Consider the following 20048-nt stretch of genomic DNA (forward strand, 5'->3'; position numbering starts at 1 on the left):
AGTCACTGGGCCTGTGTAAGCCTAGGTAAGGTGCTTGTCACTGGGCCTGTGCAAGCCTAGGTAAGGTGCTTGTCACTGGGCCTGTGCAAGCCTAGGTAAGGTGCTACAGTCTACGGACTGGACTCACCCCGTCATTACTAATCAGAGACTTCCATGAGTGTTCCAGTTTCTTGATGACCCTAAAGGACAGTAAAGGTAACTGGATGAGAAAAAAAACTCAGTGATTCATACATCATTATATTAGTACTGGTGCTATTGATTAGTAGGACATTAGTAGCACAGTGAGTGATTTTGTGAAATGAACCTGTAGGACTGCAGGATGTCGATGATTCCAATAAAAAGAAGGAGTTGTTCTCCTTTACCATCCACAGCAGGAATACCACCCATTCTGGAGAGAGAGAGAGAGAGAGAGACAGAGAGAGAGACAGAGACAGAGAGAGAGAGAGAGAGAGAGAGAGAGAGAGAGAGAGAGAGAGAGAGAGAGAGAGAGAGACAGAGAGAGAGAGAGACAGAGAGAGAGAGAGACAGAGAGAGACAGAGAGAGACAGAGAGAGACAGAGACAGAGAGAGACAGAGAGAGAGAGAGAGAGAGAGAGAGACAGAGAGAGAGAGAGAGAGAGAGAGAGAGAGAGAGACAGAGAGAGAGAGAGAGAGAGAGAGACAGAGAGAAAGAGAGAGAGACAGAGAGAAAGAGAGAGAGACAGAGAGAAAGAGAGAGAGACAGAGAGAAAGAGAGAGGGAAAGAAAGAGAAAGAAAGAAAGAAAGAAAGAAAGAAAGAAAGAAAGAAAGAAAGAAAGAAAGAAAGAAAGAAAGAAAGAAAGAAAGAAAGAAAGAAAGAAAGAAAGAAAGAAAGAAAGAAAGAAAGAAACAGACAGAGAGAATCTCATGTAGGGGGAAAAGACTTCAAGACACATGGAATCATTGTGTGTGTGTGTTTGCACACTTGTGCCTTTGTGTGTTAAGCTGGATAACTCACGTAGCATCGTGGTCTAGTGTGTCTCTACACGTCTTCCCTCCCTGTATAGACTCCATGGCAGTAGAATAGAGGGCTCTCTGGGTCACAGGTCTCTTCTCATCGCCCCCTGCTGGTGAGCCCTGGGACTCTCTCCCAGCCTGGCCCAGGTTATGGACCCCCAGCAACAGACTGTAATCCATGATTTTAAAGCTCTCTAGCACCTGGGGTACCACCCATACAGAGAATGGAGGTCAGAATGAATGACAGCAGGAGCTACCAGACAGCACAGACACACAGGTCATAATGCCCCCCCTCCCCTCCCCATCCACATCCACATCCATTCTACATCCCCTCTCCTCCCTCTCTCTCACCAGACAATCTCTCTGTAGGGTCTTAAGCAGAGCACCATATGTATCCTGATCCAGTGTCAGTCCGTCCGGTACATCTGATATAAAGTCCAGATCTTTAAAGGTGGGATTAGATTTCTCCCTCTCTTTCTTCGACGCACGGCGTTTATACGTGGAGCCCTTCAGGTCGAACTTGAGGTGCATGCGTACGGCGCGCGGTAACACATTGTTCATGACCACGATACGGATGTTTTTACCACCACACTGGACGCAGTAGAGACCAAAGAACTTAGGAAGCAGGGTCCTCGGGTTCTGATTCAGATTCTAGAGAGAGGAGGAGAGGAAGAGGAGAGAGGAAGAGGAGGAGGGAGAGAAAATTAAAGGGTGCAAAAAAGAGAATTGTGTGCCTGTTTCAGTGTTCTTTTCATGCAACAACAGGAAATCCTACTGGCCATCATATTGAGCAGGACATGAAAAATCCAGTGGATTTCAGAGATATGTCAGTTCAACTAGTTAAACATTTCAGAAACACTTTATTTGGATAGTCCCAGGTAGATGCTTGTGGATAGTTTGTAGATGTTCAATAGGGGGGTCTAATCCTGGACGCTGATTGGTGTCTATTCCACAAGTTACCACTGGCTAAATCTATGACTTTAAAATGCCTATTTACTCTGTTCCATCTGACTGCGCAATCCACTGTCTCATCAGCCCAGCCAGGCAATTTATAAACTTAATCTCCACCATAAAAAGCATGTAGACATTATCTCCCATTTCCTTTAAAATAGCAATTGGTTTTCAATAGCGGAGATTTGTATAAATCTTGCTGTCTCTCTCTCCAACATTTGCAACATTGTTGGTCTAGGGATAAGACAGACAGACAGACAGACAGACAGACAGACAGACAGACAGACAGACAGACAGACAGACAGACAGACAGACAGACAGACAGACAGACAGACAGACAGACAGACAGACAGACAGACAGACAGACAGACAGACAGACAGACAGACAGACAGACAGACAGACAGACAGACAGACAGCTTTTCTCAGCCAATCAAAATCATGAATCAGCAAAATATTTATGGATATATACAAATGAATGTCAAAAGAAAAACAGGTCAAATGAAACGAAAAGCAATTAGCTTGCAGTCTTTCCAGCTTCAGTTTGAAGTGATTGTGTTAGTTGTGTGGTTGGCTAGCTCCTCTGAACAACAGTGTCCTGACGAGAGAGCACATTTTCTATTCCAGGTGAAATCGTGCTTCATTAACTCATTGTTATGGATGTATCCAAATAAATGTCACTAGAAAACAGCTTAAACAAATGCAGCAACTTTGCTGTTATTCTGGCTGCACTGTTTGACCTGAACGTAAATTAGCCGTAGTTGGCTAAGCAAGGGATAAGCACGTTGCCAGCCAGTACGACAATAGAACATTTAGAATGAACCACTGGGTCGCATCCATCACAGGAGGTTGGTGGTACCTTAATTGGGGAGGACGGGCTTGTGGTAATGGTTGGAGCAGAATGTTTTCCATGTGTTTGACACTCCATTTGCTCTGTTCCAGCCGTTATTATGAGCCGTTCTCCCCTCAGCAGCCTCCTGTGGCATCCATAGATACAGAACAAAAAGAACTAGGTTGCGTCTCTGGCAACCGAACCGATAGACCGAACAACAAGCCGTTTTGGGTGGCTACCGTAAATTTGTGTCAGGACTATATCTTGTGGAAGGATGAAATGGTATGAATAAATTGATCCCCCAAAACGTTTTTAATGGAAACATGTCAATCATAATTTTAATATGTTGGTAATCCGTTGTATAAAAATGACAATGCCCTCGAAGCCTGTGATTGGAGGATATATTGGCATGGTTTGCCAATTATATCCTCCAAACACTGGCTTCTCAGGCATTATCACTTAAACAACATACACTATATATACTGTACAAAAGTATGTGGACACCCCTTCAAATTAATGGCTTCAGCTATTTCAGCCACACCCATTGCTGACAGGTTTATAAAATTGAGCACACAGCCATGCAATCTCCATAGACAAACTTTGGCAGTAGAATTGCCCAACTGAAGAGCTCAATGACTTTCAACGTGGCACAATCATAGGACGCCACCTTCCCAATAAGTAAGTTCGTCAAATTTCTGCCCTGCTGGAGCTGCCCCAATCAACTGTGAGTGCTGTTATTGTGAGGTGGAAATGTCTAGGAGCAACAATAGCTCAGCTGCGATGTGGTAGACCACACATTGTATTTGTCACATGATCCGAATACAACAGGTGAATTAGACCTTACCGTAAAATGCTTACTTACAAGCCCTTAACCAACAATGCAGTTCAAGAAATAGAGTTAATAAAATATTTACTAAATAAACAAAAGTACATTTAAAAAATGAATCAATCAAAAAGTAACACAATAAATGTACATAACAATATCACGTCTATATACTGTACAGGGGGTAAAATGATTAAGCATAGATAATAAACAGTGAGTAGCAGCAGTGTAAAAACAAGGGGGGGGACAATGTAAATAGTCCGGGTGGCCATTTGATTAGTTGTTCAGCAGTCTTGTGGCTTGGGGATAGAAGCTGTTAAGGAGCCTTTTGGTCCTAGACTTGGCGCTCCGGTACCGCTTGCAGTGCAGTAGCACCTTTCTGTGACATCGGTTGCTGTAGGTGTCCTGGAGGGCAGGTAGTTTGCCCCTGGTGATGCGTTGTGCAGACCACACTACCCTCTGGAGAGCCTTGCGGTTGAGGGCGGTGCAGTTGCCGTACCAGACAGTGATACAGCCCGACAGGATGCTCTTGATTGTGCATCTGTAAAAGTTTGTAAGTGTTTTAGGTGACAAGTCAAATTAATTCAGCCTCCTGAGGTTGAGGCTGTTGCGCCTTCTTCACCACGCTGTTGTGCCTTTTTCACCACGCTGTCTGTATGGGTGGACCATTTCAGTATGTCAGTGATGTGTACATCGAGGAACTTTCCACCTTCTCCACTACTGTCCCGTCGATGTGGATGGCATGCTGAAGTTACATTTACATTTACATTTAAGTCATTTAGCAGACGCTCTTATCCAGAGCGACTTACAAATTGGTGCATTCACCTTATGACATCCAGTGGAACAGCCACTTTACAATAGTGCATCTAAATATTTTAAGGGGAGGGGGGGTGAGAAGGATTACTTTATCCTATCCTAGGTATTCCTTAAAGAGGTGGGGTTTCAGGTGTCTCCGGAAGGTGGTGATTGACTCCGCTGTCCTGGCGTCGTGAGGGAGTTTGTTCCACCATTGGGGGCCAGAGCAGCGAACAGTTTTGACTGGGCTGAGCGGGAACTGTACTTCCTCAGTGGTAGGGAGGCGAGCAGGCCAGAGGTGGATGAACGCAGTGCCCTTGTTTGGGTGTAGGGCCTGATCAGAGCCTGGAGGTACTGAGGTGCCATTCCCCTCACAGCTCCGTAGGCAAGCACCATGGTCTTGTAGCGGATGCAAGCTTCAACTGGAAGCCAGTGGAGAGAGCGGAGGAGCGGGGTGACGTGAGAGAACTTGGGAAGGTTGAACACCAGACGGGCTGCGGCGTTCAGCTTGAGGTGGTGATCCGTCATCCACACTGATATGTCTGCCAGACATGCAGAGATGCGATTCGCCACCTGGTCATTAGAAGGGGGAAAGGAGAAGATTAATTGTGTGCCGTCTGCATAGCAATGATAGGAGAGACCATGTGAGGTTATGACAGAGCCAAGTGACTTGGTGTATAGCGAGAATAGGAGAGGGCCTAGAACAGAGCCCTGGGGGACACCAGTGGTGAGAGCGCGTGGTGAGGAGACAGATTCTCGCCACGCCACCTGGTAGGAGCGACCTGTCAGGTAGGACGCAATCCAAGCGTGGGCCGCGCCGGAGATGCCCAACACGGAGAGGGTGGAGAGGAGGATCTGATGGTTCACAGTATCATAGGCAGCCGATAGGTCTAGAAGGATGAGAGCAGAGGAGAGAGAGTTAGCTTTAGCGGTGCGGAGCGCCTCCGTGATACAGAGAAGAGCAGTCTCAGTTGAATGACTAGTCTTGAAACCTGACTGATTTGGATCAAGAAGGTCATTCTGAGAGAGATAGCGGGAGAGCTGGCCAAGGACGGCACGTTCAAGAGTTTTGGAGAGAAAAGAAAGAAGGGATACTGGTCTGTAGTTGTTGACATCAGAGGGATCGAGTGTAGGTTTTTTCAGAAGGGGTGCAACTCTCGCTCTCTTGAAGACGGAAAGGATGTAGCCAGCGGTCAGGGATGAGTAATTAAGTTATTACTTACACTTTGGATGGTGTATCAATACACTCAGTCACTACAAAGATATAGGCACCCTTCCTAACTCAGTTGCCAGAGAGGAAGGAAACTGCTCCTAGATTTCACTATGAGGCTAATGATGACTTTAAAACAATTATAGAGCTACTTACCAAGATGAGTTACAGTTTTGACTTAAATCTACTTGAAAATCTATGGCAAGACTTGAGAAATGTCTGTGTAGCAATGATCAATAACCAACTTGACAGATCTTGAATATTTTTTTTATAATAATGTGAAAATATTGTACAATCCAGATCATTGTCTTGCTGCATGACCCAGCTGCACTTTAGCTTCAGCTCACTGATGGATGGCCTGACATTCTCATATATAATTCTCTGATACAGAGCAGAACTCATGGTTCCTTCTATTAAAGCAGGTGGTCCAGGTCCTGGGGTAGTAAAGCATCTCCAAACCATCACACTACCACCACCATGCTGACCGTTGGTATGAGGTTCTTACTATGGAATGCAGTGTTTGGTTTTCTTTGGTATGAGGTTCTTACTGTGGAATGCAGTGTTTGGTTTTCTTTGGTATGAGGTTCTTACTGTGGAATGCAGTGTTTGGTTTTCTTTGGTATGAGGTTCTTACTGTGGAATGCAGTGTTTGGTTTTCTTTGGTATGAGGTTCTTACTGTGGAATGCAGTGTTTGGTTTTCTTTGGTATGAGGTTCTTACTGTGGAATGCAGTGTTTGGTTTTCTTTGGTATGAGGTTCTTACTGTGGAATGCAGTGTTTGGTTTTCTTTGGTATGAGGTTCTTACTGTGGAATGCAGTGTTTGGTTTTCTTTGGTATGAGGTTCTTACTGTGGAATGCAGTGTTTGGTTTTCGCCAGATATAATGGGACCCATCTCATCCAAAAAGTTCTACATTTGACGCATCTTTTCATAGAACATTCTTCCAAGAGTCTTGATGATCATCCAGGTGCTTTTTAGAACACTTGAGTCAACCAGAGAAACGGAGCAAATACTTTTTCACGGCACTGTATGTAAATGAGATATTTTCAATATATTTGAAAAGGTGCCTAAAAACATGTTTTCACTTTATCATCATGGGGTATTGTGTGTAGATGTGTGAAAAACAAAACAAATTGAATTCATTTTGAATCCAGGCTGTACCACAACAAAATGTGGAATAAGTCAAGGGTATATGAATACTTTCTGAAGACACTGTAGTTTGTTGATAGTATGACCATCTGTAGATCATCTACTTGAGACTATCCAGATAAAGTAGGACCAACATTTCCCCTTCAAAATGATTAGAAATAAGAAATGTCTGGGAAATTAATGTTCATTAAACCATAAATTGATACAAAAACTAGAATACTGTACTGTCGTTTTGTTGATAAGCTTGCTATACGTTATATAAACTTTATTATGATGACAATATTAACAAGAAAATGCCCCTACAGATTCTGCCTAGAGCGACCCTGGCTCCTGGCCCATACACTTGACAGACGTGAATCGGCTGGACTCAAAGCCTCTGGTCGTGTGTGTGCTTTAGGCGTGTGTCTTAGTAGTGTGCTCAGCCTCATTAGCGTCACAGCTGACCATAGGTTAACCCCAGGGGCCAAGGGTCAAAGTGACCAACACAAACACACACACTTTTTATTTATTAGAATGAAGGGGGAGCTTGCGACAGACTAACCATGTAGTATCCAGGAAGTAGTTTCTGCAGAAACTCTGCCTCCTTGGCATTGACTGTTTTGATGATGAACTCATCGTCCCTGGTTACATAGAATATGGAGCCGCTGGCCCCCGGGTTGGACAGCTCGATCAGGGGCTCGTTACATAGAGAGTACTGGGGAGAGAGCATAGATATACACACAGGTTAGGTCAGTGGGTCATAGAGATAGCATAGAGAATGGCACCAACACTGGAGTGGTTCAAATAGGGCACTTTACATGGTGCTTCAGACCTTCACTTGGCACTTTGCAAGGTTTCTACTTTCTACAGACACCTGAAGTGGAGTCTGGAAGGCCAGATAAACACAGGGGCTTAACAAGCTTAAGGGGAGAGTGTGAAGATCCTCTCAGTCTCTACACAAAGTATATGATACCCCATATTCAGAAAAACGGAGAATGTGGCACTATGTATTCCTCATGCTGGATTAATGCAATGAGACTAAAATATGACTATTTCCTGAAAGTGTAAAACCATGCATAGAAAAGCCATAGATACAAATAGAAACAGATGCACAAAAAGGTTGTTTCTGATTAGGCCTATACTGTACCTGACTGTCTACTGTTATCAACTTGGAGCTTTAAAAAGAAAGTCTTAATCTGCTAATCTCCATCTGGTGCAGGTAGAGTGGGATTTTATAGGAGTGACTGTGTGTGCACGTGTGTATGTGCACGCATTTACAGTATCTGTGTAAGAGTGTAAGTGTGGTGTGTGTGAGTCAATCTATGCATATGTACACTCAGTGTACATATGCATAGATTGCTGCATTAATCCAGCACATTCCTAACGCCTTCCTAATATTGAGTTGCACCCCTTTTGCCCTCAGAACAGCCTGAATTCGTCGGGGCATGGACTTTACATGGTGTTGAAAGCGTTCCACAGGGATGCTGGCCCATGTTGACTCCAATTCTTCCCACAGTTGTGTCAAATTGGCTGTTGCTTGTGAAAAACTCAGTTGCAGTTGTTGACACACTCAATCCGGTGCACCTAGCATCTTCTACCATACCCTGTTCAAAGGCACTTAAATATTTTGTCTTGCCCATTCACCCTCTGAATGGCACACATACAGAATCATGTATGTCTCAATTGTCTCAAGGCTTAAAAATCCTTATTTAACCTGTCTCTTCCCTTTCATCTACACTGATTGAAGTTGATTTAACAAATGACATCAATAAGAAATCATTGCTTTCACCTGGATACTCTGTCATGGAAAGAGCAGGTGTTCCTAATACATTAGGTGTTCCTAATGTATTTCTCTGCATTTCTGTGCATGTGTGCGTGTGCGTGTGCGTGTGTGTGGCCAGAGGACGAGGAAGTCAGACTGGATGTAACCAGGGGTTATTTTTCCTTGATAAATCCACAGGATGTCATGTTAGTTATGCATTTAATCACCTGCTGTAGGACACTTTATTTAAAAGTGCAATATGCAGAAATCGCTCCGCTATTTCCTGGTTGCAAAAATTCAAATAGTTTGCCAAATTTCAGTTTGTGACAAAACAAGTTGTCATTGTGTAGAGAATCATTGTACCATCTAAACCGCTGTGAAATATATTTTCCATAACCCAAAGTATTTTCAGCTGTTTGAAGCTAGTAAAAGGCTAAAATGAAACTTGAGAATGGGAAGCATAGAAATAGCGCATAGAAATAGCTTCTTAGACTTGCTTTCAATGAGAATGGCAGAGCTATAACTCACATTTCTATGTGAATTTGGTCAGGTCGCCCAGAAAGTTACATATTGCAGCTTTAACCTAGGTATTAACAAGACTATCTGTAGTGCTATATTTACTGAGGTTACTATGGTTACTGTCTCTCACCAGGTAGTCATCTGGCCGGATCCCAAACAGTTCTCGGAAGTAGCGGAAGGCCACGGGGGCGTAGGTCTTAAACCTGAAGTCTGGGTAGTGATGGGCAGGAGTCAGGTTACTGCCCTCACTGAAGAGAAGATGGCAGTGAGGATGAGAGGCAGAAAGAGAACGACAGGAGAGAGGAAGGGAGAGAACAAGTTATTGTACTAGAGAGCATTTCACTTTGTAGGTGGTTTTATCCACACACCAAAAACAAAAAACACCCCTCCCCATTTGTAAACACACACATCTGCCATCCACACACACACACAAAGTCAGACACACATCTGCCATTCACACACACACACACAAAGTCAGACACACACCTGGGGAAGAAGATGCTCTCCACCACGTAGAAGTCCTGCATGAGGACATCTCTCTCTGGCTTGGAGCTCAGGTTGCCCACCGTGTAGCCGATGCCCAGCTGGATGGCACCTTTCAGGGCAGATGACGTGGTCTGGAGGGCACAGGCAGGCAGGTTACAAACAACAAGTCACCAAAATAGATCCATGAAAATTAAAATGAGGGAGGAAAAGGATGAGAGGAGGACAGTGAGATAGGAGAAGTCAAAGAAGTACAGAAAGGTCTGGGGAGAGAAGAAGGAAGAAAACAGAGAGGTAGGAGAGGACATGGAAGACATGGACATGGAAGAGAGGGAAGAAGGAGAGACAAGTAAGGTATGGGATGGAGGGAGGAGAGATAGTGGAGAGAGAATAGAAGAACATGAAGATGAGAGGGGAAGGAGAGAGAGGGATTCAGGAGAGGAAAGGTGAGAGAGGGATGCAGAAGAGGAAAGGAGTAGTGTACCTTCTTATAGGTGGTCTCTCCAGAGGCATCTACTCTCCTGTGGCCGATCTTCTTCTCCTGACCTGGGCCTAGACCCTGAGCTGTGGGGGACGGCATCTGACAGAGAAGAGGGGAGACTGGCTTTACTTGTGGGTTACTTACATAGCATGCTGCACTGCATAAAAACATATGTAATTTTAGGTGTGTGTGTGTGTGTGTGTGTGTGTATGTGTGTATGTGTGTGTGTGCGTGTGTGTGTGTGTGTGTGTGTGTGTGTGTGTGTGTGTGTGTGTGTGTGTGTGTGTGTGTGTGTGTGTGTGTGTGTGTGTGTGTGTGTGTGTGTGTGTGTGTGTGTGTGTGTGTGTGTGTAACTAGCCCTCACCTCACTAGTTATTGTAGACTCCCTACGACCAGTGTCTTTTGTTGATAAACAGAGAGAGAAAAAGAGAACATCAATGCATAATTTAGGCCTAATTGTTAGATACATACATGAACCAGGATAAAAGGCCCCAGTATGCACCTGTTATTGCCAGGAAGGTATAAAACATCAAAATCAAGCTACGTACATCTATGTTTCTATACTATATCACTACTACTATTAAAGGTGTATTTCCTCTGGGAAACATCAGCTAGAGGGGTGTAGTGAAGAATAATGATGGGCCAACCCAAGTCTACTATCACCAGTGTTGGACACCATACCCAACACACACTGACATTACCGACACACACTCACACACACATCAACCTGAGACTTGACCCATGCTGCCCTAACCATACAATGCTGGACTCTTGCCCTCGTTGGCAGTCAAGTGCAGGTGGTCACACAACAAGGTGTCACACACACACACGGACCATCCATCAACTGCATTATATTACGTTTGTATTATTCACACCTGTTTCAGATCAAATCTTATTTTATTTGTCACACCGAATACAACAGGTGTAGTACACCTTACATTGAAATGCTTACTTATAAGTCCTTAACCAACAATGCAGTTTTAAGAAAATACCTAAACAAAAGTAAGACATTAAAGTAACGAATAAAGAGCAGCAGGAAAATAACAATAGTGAGGCTATATACAGGGTGTACCGGTACAGAGAAAATGTACACCGTTTAGTCGAGGTAGAGGTATTAAAGTGACTATGAATAGATAATAACAGAGAGTAGCAGCAGCGTAGAAGAGAGGGGGGCAAGGCAAATGGTCTGCATAGCCATTTGATTAGATGTCAGGAGTCCTTTGGCTTGGGGGTAGAAGCGGTTTAGAAGCCTATTGGACCTAGACTTGGCATTTCGGTACCGCTTGCCATACGGTAGCAGAGAGAACAGTCTGTGAATAGGGTGGCTGGAGTCTTTGCCAATTTTTAGGGCCTTCCTCTTACACCGCCTGGTATAGAGATCCTGGATGGCAGGAAGCTTGGCCCGGGGGATGTACTGCGCCGTACGCACTACCCTCTGTAGTGCTTTGTGGTCAAAGGCCGAGCAGTTGCCATACCAGGCAGGGATGCAATCTGCCAGGATACTATCGATGGTGCAGCTGTAGAACCTTTTGAGGATCTGAGGACCCATGCCAAATCTTTTCAGTCTCCTGAGGGGGAATAGGTTTTGTCATGTCCTCTTCACGACTGTCTTGGTGTTCTTGGACCATGGTGGTTTGTTGGTGAAGTGGACGGCAAGAAATTTGGAGCCCTCAACCTGCTCCAATACAGCCTCATCGGTGAGAATGGGGGCGTGCTCGATCCTTCTTTTCCTGTAGTCCAGAATAATCTCCTTTGTCTTGATCACGTTGAGGGAGAGGTTGTTGTCATTGTACCACACTGTCAGGTCTCTGACCTCCTCCCTATAGGCTGTCTCGTCGTTGTCGGTGATCAGACCTACCACCGTTGTATCATCGGCAAACTTAATGATGGTGTTGGAATTGTGCCTGACCGTGCAGTCATGAGTGACAGGGAGCACAGGAGGGGAATGAGCACGCACCCCTGAGGGGCCCCCATGTTGAGGATCAGTGTGGCGGATGTGTTGTTACCTACCCTTACCACCTGGGGATGGACCGTCAGGTAGTCCAGGATCCAGTTGCAGAGGGAGGTGTTTAGTCCCAGGGTCCTTAGCTTAGTGATGAGCTTTGAGGGCACCATGCTGTTGAACGCTGAGCTGTAGTCAATGAATAGCATTCTCACATAGGTCTTCCTTTTGTCCAGGTGTGAAAGGGCAGTGTGGAGTACAATAGAGGTTGCATCATCTGTGGATCTGTTGGGTAGGTACGCAAATTGAAGTGGGTCTAGGGTCTCTGGGATTATGGTGTTGATGTGAGCCATGATCAGCCTTCCAAAGCACTTCATGGCTACAGACGTCAGGTCTACGGGTTGGTAGTCATTTAGGCAGGATACCTTAGTATTCTTGGGCACAGGGACTATGGTGGTCTGCTTGAAATATGTTGGTATTACAGACTCAGACAGGGAGAGGTTGAAAATGTCAGTGAAGATGCTTGACAGTTGGTCAGTGCATGCTCAAAGTACAAGTCCGGGTAATCATTCTGTCCCTGCAGCCTTGTGAATGTTGACCTGTTTAAAGGCATCTTACATCGGCTGTGGAGAGCGTGATCACACAGTCGTCCGGAACAGCTGACGCTCTCATGCATGTTTCAATGTTACTTGCCTCGAAGCGAGCACACAAGTTATTTAGCTCGTCTGGTAGGCTTGTGTCACTGGGCATCTCTTGGTTGTGCTTTCCTTTGTAGTCTGTAATAGTTTGCAAGCCCTGCCACTTCCAAGGAACACCGGAGCCAGTGTAGTCGATTCGATCTTAGTCCTGTATTGACGCTTTGCCTGTCTGATGGTTCATCGGAGGGCATAGCGGGATTTCTTATAAGCTTCCGGGTTAGAGTCCAGCTCCTTGAAAGCGGCAGCTCTACCCTTTAGCTCAGTGCGGATGTTGCCTGTAATCCATGGCTTCTGGTTGGGGTATGTACGTACCGTCAATGTGAGGACAAAGTCATCGATGCACATATTGATGACTGATGTGGTGTACTCCTCAATGCCATCGGAAGAATCCCGGAACATATTCAGTCTGTGACAGCAAAACAGTCTGTGACAGCAAAACAGTCCTGCAGTTTAGCATCTGCTTCATCTGACCACTTTTTTATTGACCGAGTCACTGGTGCTTCCTGCTTGAATATTTGCTTGTAAGCAGGAATCAGGAGGATAGAATCTGGTCAGATTTTCCAAATGGAGGGCGAGTTAGAGCTTTGTACACGTCTCTGTGTGTGGAGTAAAGGTGGTCTAGAGTTTTTTCCCTCTGGTTGCACATTTAACGTGCTGATAGAAATGAGGGAAAACTGATTTAAGTTTCCCTGCATTAAAGTCCCCGGCCACTAGGCGCGGCACCTCTGGATGAGCGTTTTCCTGTTTGCTTATGGCGGTATACAGCCCATTGAGTGTGGTCTTAGTGCCAGCATCGGTCTGTGGTGCTAGGTAGACAGCTACATAAAATACAGATGAAAACTCTCTAGGTAGATAGCTTATCATGAGACACTCTACCTCAGGCTAGCAAAACCTCAAAACTTCCTTAGATATCGTGCACCAGGAGTTGTTTACAAACATACATAGACTGCCACCCCTTGTCTTACCGGAATCTGCTGTTCTATCCTGGCGATAGTGTGTATAACCCACCCGCTGTATGTTATATTAATGTCGTCGTTCAGATCCAACTCGGTGAAACATAAGATATTACAGTTTTGAATGTCCCATTGGTAGGATATGTCTGCTTTGAGTTCGTCCCATTTATCCAGCGATTTTACGTTGGCTAACAGTACGGATGGCAGCGGTAGATTTGCCACTCGTCGACTGATCTTCACAAGGCACCCCGATCTCCTTCTGCGAAATCGCTGTCTCTTTCTCCTGCGAAAGACAGGGATGAGGTCCTGTTCGGGTGTCTGAGTAAATCCCTCCCGTCCAACTCTTAAAGAAAAATTATTAGTCCAAATGTGAGTAATTGATGTTCTGATGTCCAGAAGCCATTTTCAGTCATAAGAGACAGTAGCAGCAAAATTATGTACAAAATAAGTTACAAACAATGCGAAAAAACAAACAAATAGCACGGTTGGATAAAAGCCAATAAAACGGCAGCCATCCCCCCCCGGCGCCATTACTGTTTCTAAGCTATAACAGGGTAGTTGACTAATGCTGATGCCCAGAATTCAAATAACAAATCCACAAATGAAATCAGAATACCCACTGGTAGTACCATCAGGGCTAATCTTCCTGGATATGTACAAGCACAGCTAGACTCAACCCAAGAAACACTTCTGGTTGTACTTACAGTAATACCTTTAACACTTATCAGAGTGCAAACCTTGAGTTTGCGTAAACACATCTACCCTTTAAGAGTTTTGAATGTCTCACTCACCTCTCTGTCACTCAAGTCTGAAGGTAAAATGGCACTGCAGTTGCTGCTACCAAAAACACATTCAAAAATTCCCCAAAATTCAGACCTGTCTCTAGTTGTTGTCTGCAGCTGACGTAGATAAAATCTATTTCTAGAGTAGATCAGTCCTGACTCTTTAATCTGAACTCCCTGTCATTGGTTGACACCACCACCGTCTCCCAGTAGACTGGATGCCCTGAGCAGTGAGCATCCAATCAGAGTGCAGGATTAAGAGAGGTGCCAGCTACTGGAACAACAAGCTGCAGGAAGATGGCCCGTGATGGAAGTTAGCAAGAGAGAGGAAGAAAGAAAGAAAGAAAGAAAGAAAGAAAGAAAGAAAGAAAGAAAGAAAGAAAGAAAGAAAGAAAGAAAGAAAGGCGAGAGAGAGACACCAGGGCCAAAACAATGAGACACACAACAGACCAACCCAATCTTTTAAGTTATTGATCTTAAAGTCTAGCAATGACACTGGGCAAAAGGCCTTCAGACTTCAGATTAGTTTCTGGAATGTTGTCTTCCTAGCAGGGTCTTTTGTTGGACTTTGCCAGTCATGCAGAGTTCTAACTCCTAATTACTGCATATGTGCAGAACACTCAGAAAGGCAGATGATTCAGACAGAACATTCAGACATACAGAACACTCAACAGACACAACATTCAGAAAGACAGAACACTCAACAGACAGAACATTCAGAACACTCAACAGACACAACATTCAGACATACAGAACACTCAACAGACACAACATTCAGAAAGACAGAATATTCAATAGACACAACATTCAGACATACAGAACACTCAACAGACACAACATTCAGACATACAGAACACTCAACAGACACAACATTCAGACATACAGAACACTCAACAGACACAACATTCAGAAAGACAGAACACTCAATAGACACAACATTCAGACATACAGAACACTCAACAGACACAACATTCAGACATACAGAACACTCAACAGACACAACATTCAACAGACACAACATTCAGAAAGACAGAACATTCAGAAAGACAGAACATTCAACAGACAGAACATTCAACAGACAGAACATTCAACAGACACAACATTCAGACATACAGAACACTCAACAGACACAACATTCAACAGACACAACATTCAGAAAGACAGAACATTCAACAGACAGAACATTCAACAGACACAACATTCAACAGATACAACATTCAACAGACAGAACATTCAGGCATACAGAACACTCGACAGACAGAACATTCAACAGACAGAACATTCAACAGACAGAACATTCAGAAAGACAGAACATTCAACAGACAGAACAGAACATTCAACAGATACAACATTCAACAGATACAACATTCAACAGACAGAACATTCAGGCATACAGAACACTCGACAGACAGAACATTCAACAGACAGAACATTCAACAGACAGAACATTCAGAAAGACAGAACATTCAACAGACAGAACATTCAGACATACAGAACATTCAGAAAGACAGAACACTCAAGTAGATGGTGGAACACTCAGATGGAACAGAAATAGAATGGAACACCCAAACAAAACCTTCAGACAGAACCCTCAGGTAGCCCATACCCAGATAGTACCTCTGTGCTGTAGGATTACGGTCAGGACATCATTTGCTGAGGAGCTATACTCACTCAAAGGCAACCTATCACCATACTACAGTATACAATACTACTGTATCAGGGTCAACGTAGTCTCGCGGTACCAGACTTTCAAGTCTCGTTCATCACTCGGTTATTCAGAAGCGACGTGAGAAAGTTGTAAATCGAGATTTGGATCAATGCATTAGACACTGGCATCGTTTTATGTTCAAAGGTTATTTTTGTAATATAGTTTGAAAAAGCAGAATGTTTCAGATCATAAAATTACTGATTAAGTTTCCAGAGGTGGCATAATTTCCAGAGATTGTATTGGAATGTATTAAATTAGACTGTTAGTTAGGTGTGTGTGTGTGAGAGAGAGAGAGAGAGAGAGAGAGAGAGAGAGAGAGAGAGAGAGAGAGAGAGAGAGAGAGAGAGAGAGAGAGAGAGAGAGAGAGAGAGAGAGAGAGAGAGAGAGAGAGAGAGAGAGAGAGAGAGAGAGAGAGAGAGAGAGAGAGAGAGAGAGAGAGAGAGAGAGAGAGATGGTATAAAGAGGATTAAGCCTCTCACTGGCCGGCTCACAATATAGCCGCCTGATGCCGAGTGTTATTGAGACATAAACAAGAGTTGTGTAAGATTGTCTAATAGCACAACACTGCCGTCTAGGGGATAGAGCAGTTATACATACACCCCCACACAAGCATGTAAACACACACACTGAACACATCCACATTCTCCACCGTTCAAGCTCATTCAAGTCTAAATCAGACCACTTCAGCCTTGAGTAGTTTTGTGCTGGTGGAAGTCAGAATGGCAGAACTGGATCTGCATTCTGAAACATAGTGCCTCACAAATATGCCCTGAGTGAGTAACTATGGGGTTATATTCACATGAACAGACATATCAATGTATCGTATCGTATCATCTCAGTCCCCATGGCTCAGTGGTCACTGTTACTGTGTGTCTGTCCTGCTCTTGTCTTATGTAATAATCATACATGATGTTTTATAATCCAATCCACTCTTTAGGGTTAATAGAGAATGGAGAAAAGAGAAGAGAAAAGGGAAGAGAGAAAGAGATGAGAAGAGAGTGTAAAGAATATATGAGAGAAGGTGAGAGAGGGGAAAAGAGGAGAAAGAGGAGGGAAAGAGAGGAGAGAGAGAGTGAGGGAGTAAAAAGTGGCTAAAGGTCTGCTGGATGCGGAGTGGACCAGATGCCAGTCTCTAGCATTGTCACTAGTCTAAGTGCTGCTGGTAAATGTCACGGCACAATTCCGGAACTTTCATTACGCACACCTGGCCCCTATTCCAGGGGGTGACAGGTAGCCTAGTGGTTAGAGCGTTGGACCAGTGACCGAAAGGTTGCAAGATCGAATCACTGAGCTGACAAGATAAACATCAGTCGTTCTGCCACTGAACCTGGCAGTTAACCCACTTCCTAGGCTGTCATTGAAAATAAGAAATTGTTCTTAACTGACTTGCCTAGTTAAATAAAGATAACAAATAAATAAAACAATTCCCAGTGATTAGTAATTGTGTACTTGATTTATCATTGTCCTGTCGATTATTGTTACAATGTTCGTGCCTGTGCTGTTGTTTTGGCTTTCATGCCACATATATTGTGCAGACGATTACGGGTCTCGTCCCGTGTGATAATGATTGTGTTATTTATTTGAGTTACTCCTCGCTCTTTTGTTTGGGTGTCAACACTGTGTTTTGTAATAGTGTTTGGTCTTCGTCCCGTGCCTTTACACAGCACGCTGTAATTTGGGTAAATTAAAAAACCCTGTTACGCATTCCTGTGCCTGTCTCCCGATCCCTTATACCAGCGTTACAGTAAACTGATTACCAGGGCTGTTTCTTTGTGTGTGTGTTTGTGTGTGTGTTTGTGTGTGTGGGGGGGAAATGCTGCTTCTCTACAGATGGAAAACTGTGAAAATGCAATGGTGAATTGACTGCAATGTCAAGAGTAGAGGTAACTGCCAAAATATTGGCAACACGAGTTGAAAGTATATTGAAAGTAGTTCATTAAGCAATTACCATCCCATCATGCTTAGGGTCATGTATAAAAATGCTGGGCAGGCCATTATTTTGGTTCCCATGGCTATGCCTCCATAGGATGACAATGCCCCCATTCACAGGGCATGGGTGGTCACTGAACGGTTTGATGAGCATGAAAACAATGTAAACCATATGTCGTGGCCGTCTCAGTCATCAGATCTCAACCAAACTGAACACTTATGGGAGATTCTGGAGCGGCGCCTGAGACGTGATGTTCCACCACCATCAACAAAACACCAAACTAAGGAATTTATCATGGGAGAATGGTGTCGCATCCCTCCAGTAGAGTTACAGACACTTGTAGAATCTATGCCATGGTGCATTGAAGCTGTTCTTGTTCATGGTGGCCCAACGCTCTATTAAGGCACTTTATGTTGGTGTTTCCTTTATTTTGGCAGTTACCTGTATGTGTGAACTATGAATACAAATACTGCTGTTGACCATTTTTTGTATTTTTTTTTTTTAATTTTACCTTTATTTAACCAGGCAAGTCAGTTAAGAAGACATTCTTATTTTCAATGACGGCCTGGGAACAGTGGTTAACTGCCTGTTCAGGGGCAGAACGACAGATTTGTACCTTGTCAGCTCTGGGGTTTGAACTCGCAACCTTCCGGTTACTAGTCCAACGCTCTAACCACTAGGCTACGCTGCCGCCCCGAGTAATGTCCCTTTACTCCATGTGCAATATGGAATCTGCCATGGCATTCAACTTTTCATTGTTAATGTATTCAAGCACCGGAGCCTGTCTCCTCCCCTTCATCCTCCTCTGATGATTGAAGTGGATTTAACAAGTGACATCAATAAGTCTACCATGTCATGGAAAAAGCAAGTGTTACTAATGTTATGTACACTGTATTTCTGCGTGTGTGTGTGTGTGTGTGTGTGTGTGTGTGTGTGTGTGTGTGTGTTTAACACTGCTTGTACAGCTTTAATGAGAGGAAGCGCAGAAGATGGAGTACAGCTTGATGGTTCAGTTAACATGACGTCTAATACACAAATACTGCATCCAGTTCCTCTCTGACTCATCATCTTTAAATAAAGATTGGTTACATTACACTGCTGTTATATATACACATATATGAAATGGTCTCTCGTTACAGACACCAAATCGAGTAGCTGGCCTGCGCAGGTGAGAGATTTGGTTCTGGGTTCTGAGACTGATGTAATAGATATTATCCCTTAACAGACTAGAATACAACTACCCAATTTGGTTCTGGGTTCTGAGATTGATGTAATAGATATTATCCCTTAATAGACTAGAATGCAACTACCCAATTTTATATAGCAGAGTGACTATCTTGGTTAGCTATAGGCCTATTAATGTTAATCATTTATCAGGTGTGGAAACTGACAGATCATTTAGGCTACTGAGACAAACCATGTTTGACAGCTGGACCAAAACCCGCATGAACGCTTTTACGCACCATCGAACAGTGCCAGCGCTCTACTGACGCTTGAGCTCATCTGAACGAGCTCTAAATAATGCAAATGTTGTGAGTCAATTCGTCTCATACTTAACCACAGGCATACGAACCCATGTCTGCAGAAGAAAGCTTGAGCAAGAAGCCGACCGTATCTATCTGGTCCGATCTCTCCGCCCCAGATGTGGGCATGCTTCCCCCGGCCTCCCCCGATGTCGCAATCTCATCCATTTACAATTCCCAGATAAACGGCGCGTTATATGCCCTTCGTTGACGCTATGGCGAATGCCGAATGTATAGGACTCGGACATCACGTTGAATAGGCTACATAGTTGGCCTCATCAACACTAGTCGTATCTTCATCGCGGCAATTGTACGAGCATGATGCACACACTATGGGGGTTGTCTTGTCGCATAATGGCTATATCATACTGTTCCTCTCGAGCATTATAAACCCACTCGGTTGCATTCTCACAGCTGTGACTGCGTCATTCAAGGAAGATGGTCTATCATACATGTCATCGGAGCATCCTCTTGCTGTTGACATGCTCATACACTGAACAATAAACGCAACATGCAGGCTCTAATCTATAAATATCACATGACTGGGAATACAG

At 44.1% G+C, this 20048-nt stretch overlaps 1 protein-coding gene across 4 annotated transcripts in view; it reads right to left on the bottom strand.

Moving 5' to 3' along the window:
• The window catches only part of LOC118402502 (phosphatidylinositol 4-phosphate 5-kinase type-1 gamma-like), a 30102-nt gene that overhangs the window by 9751 nt on the left and 303 nt on the right, over positions 1 to 20048 (bottom strand). The window contains exons 1-10 of one of the 4 annotated variants that reach the window (XM_052476510.1): positions 19545 to 20033; positions 10323 to 10357; positions 9962 to 10057; positions 9481 to 9611; positions 9125 to 9242; positions 7276 to 7428; positions 1328 to 1627; positions 978 to 1177; positions 305 to 388; positions 128 to 179 (exon numbers count right to left, since the gene is read on the bottom strand). In XM_052476510.1, coding sequence (XP_052332470.1) covers positions 128 to 179; positions 305 to 388; positions 978 to 1177; positions 1328 to 1627; positions 7276 to 7428; positions 9125 to 9242; positions 9481 to 9611; positions 9962 to 10057; positions 10323 to 10357; positions 19545 to 19662 — 1287 coding nt within the window. In that variant the 5' untranslated portion in view covers positions 19663 to 20033. Of the gene's footprint in view, positions 1 to 127; positions 180 to 304; positions 389 to 977; positions 1178 to 1327; positions 1628 to 7275; positions 7429 to 9124; positions 9243 to 9480; positions 9612 to 9961; positions 10058 to 10322; positions 10358 to 14342; positions 14454 to 19544; positions 20034 to 20048 lie in introns of those variants that run through there. The other 3 variants (XM_052476509.1, XM_052476513.1, XM_052476512.1) reach the window with 3 other exon arrangements.

This window comes from Oncorhynchus keta, chromosome 23 (assembly GCF_023373465.1).
Source record: "Oncorhynchus keta strain PuntledgeMale-10-30-2019 chromosome 23, Oket_V2, whole genome shotgun sequence".
NCBI lineage: Eukaryota > Metazoa > Chordata > Actinopteri > Salmoniformes > Salmonidae > Oncorhynchus > Oncorhynchus keta.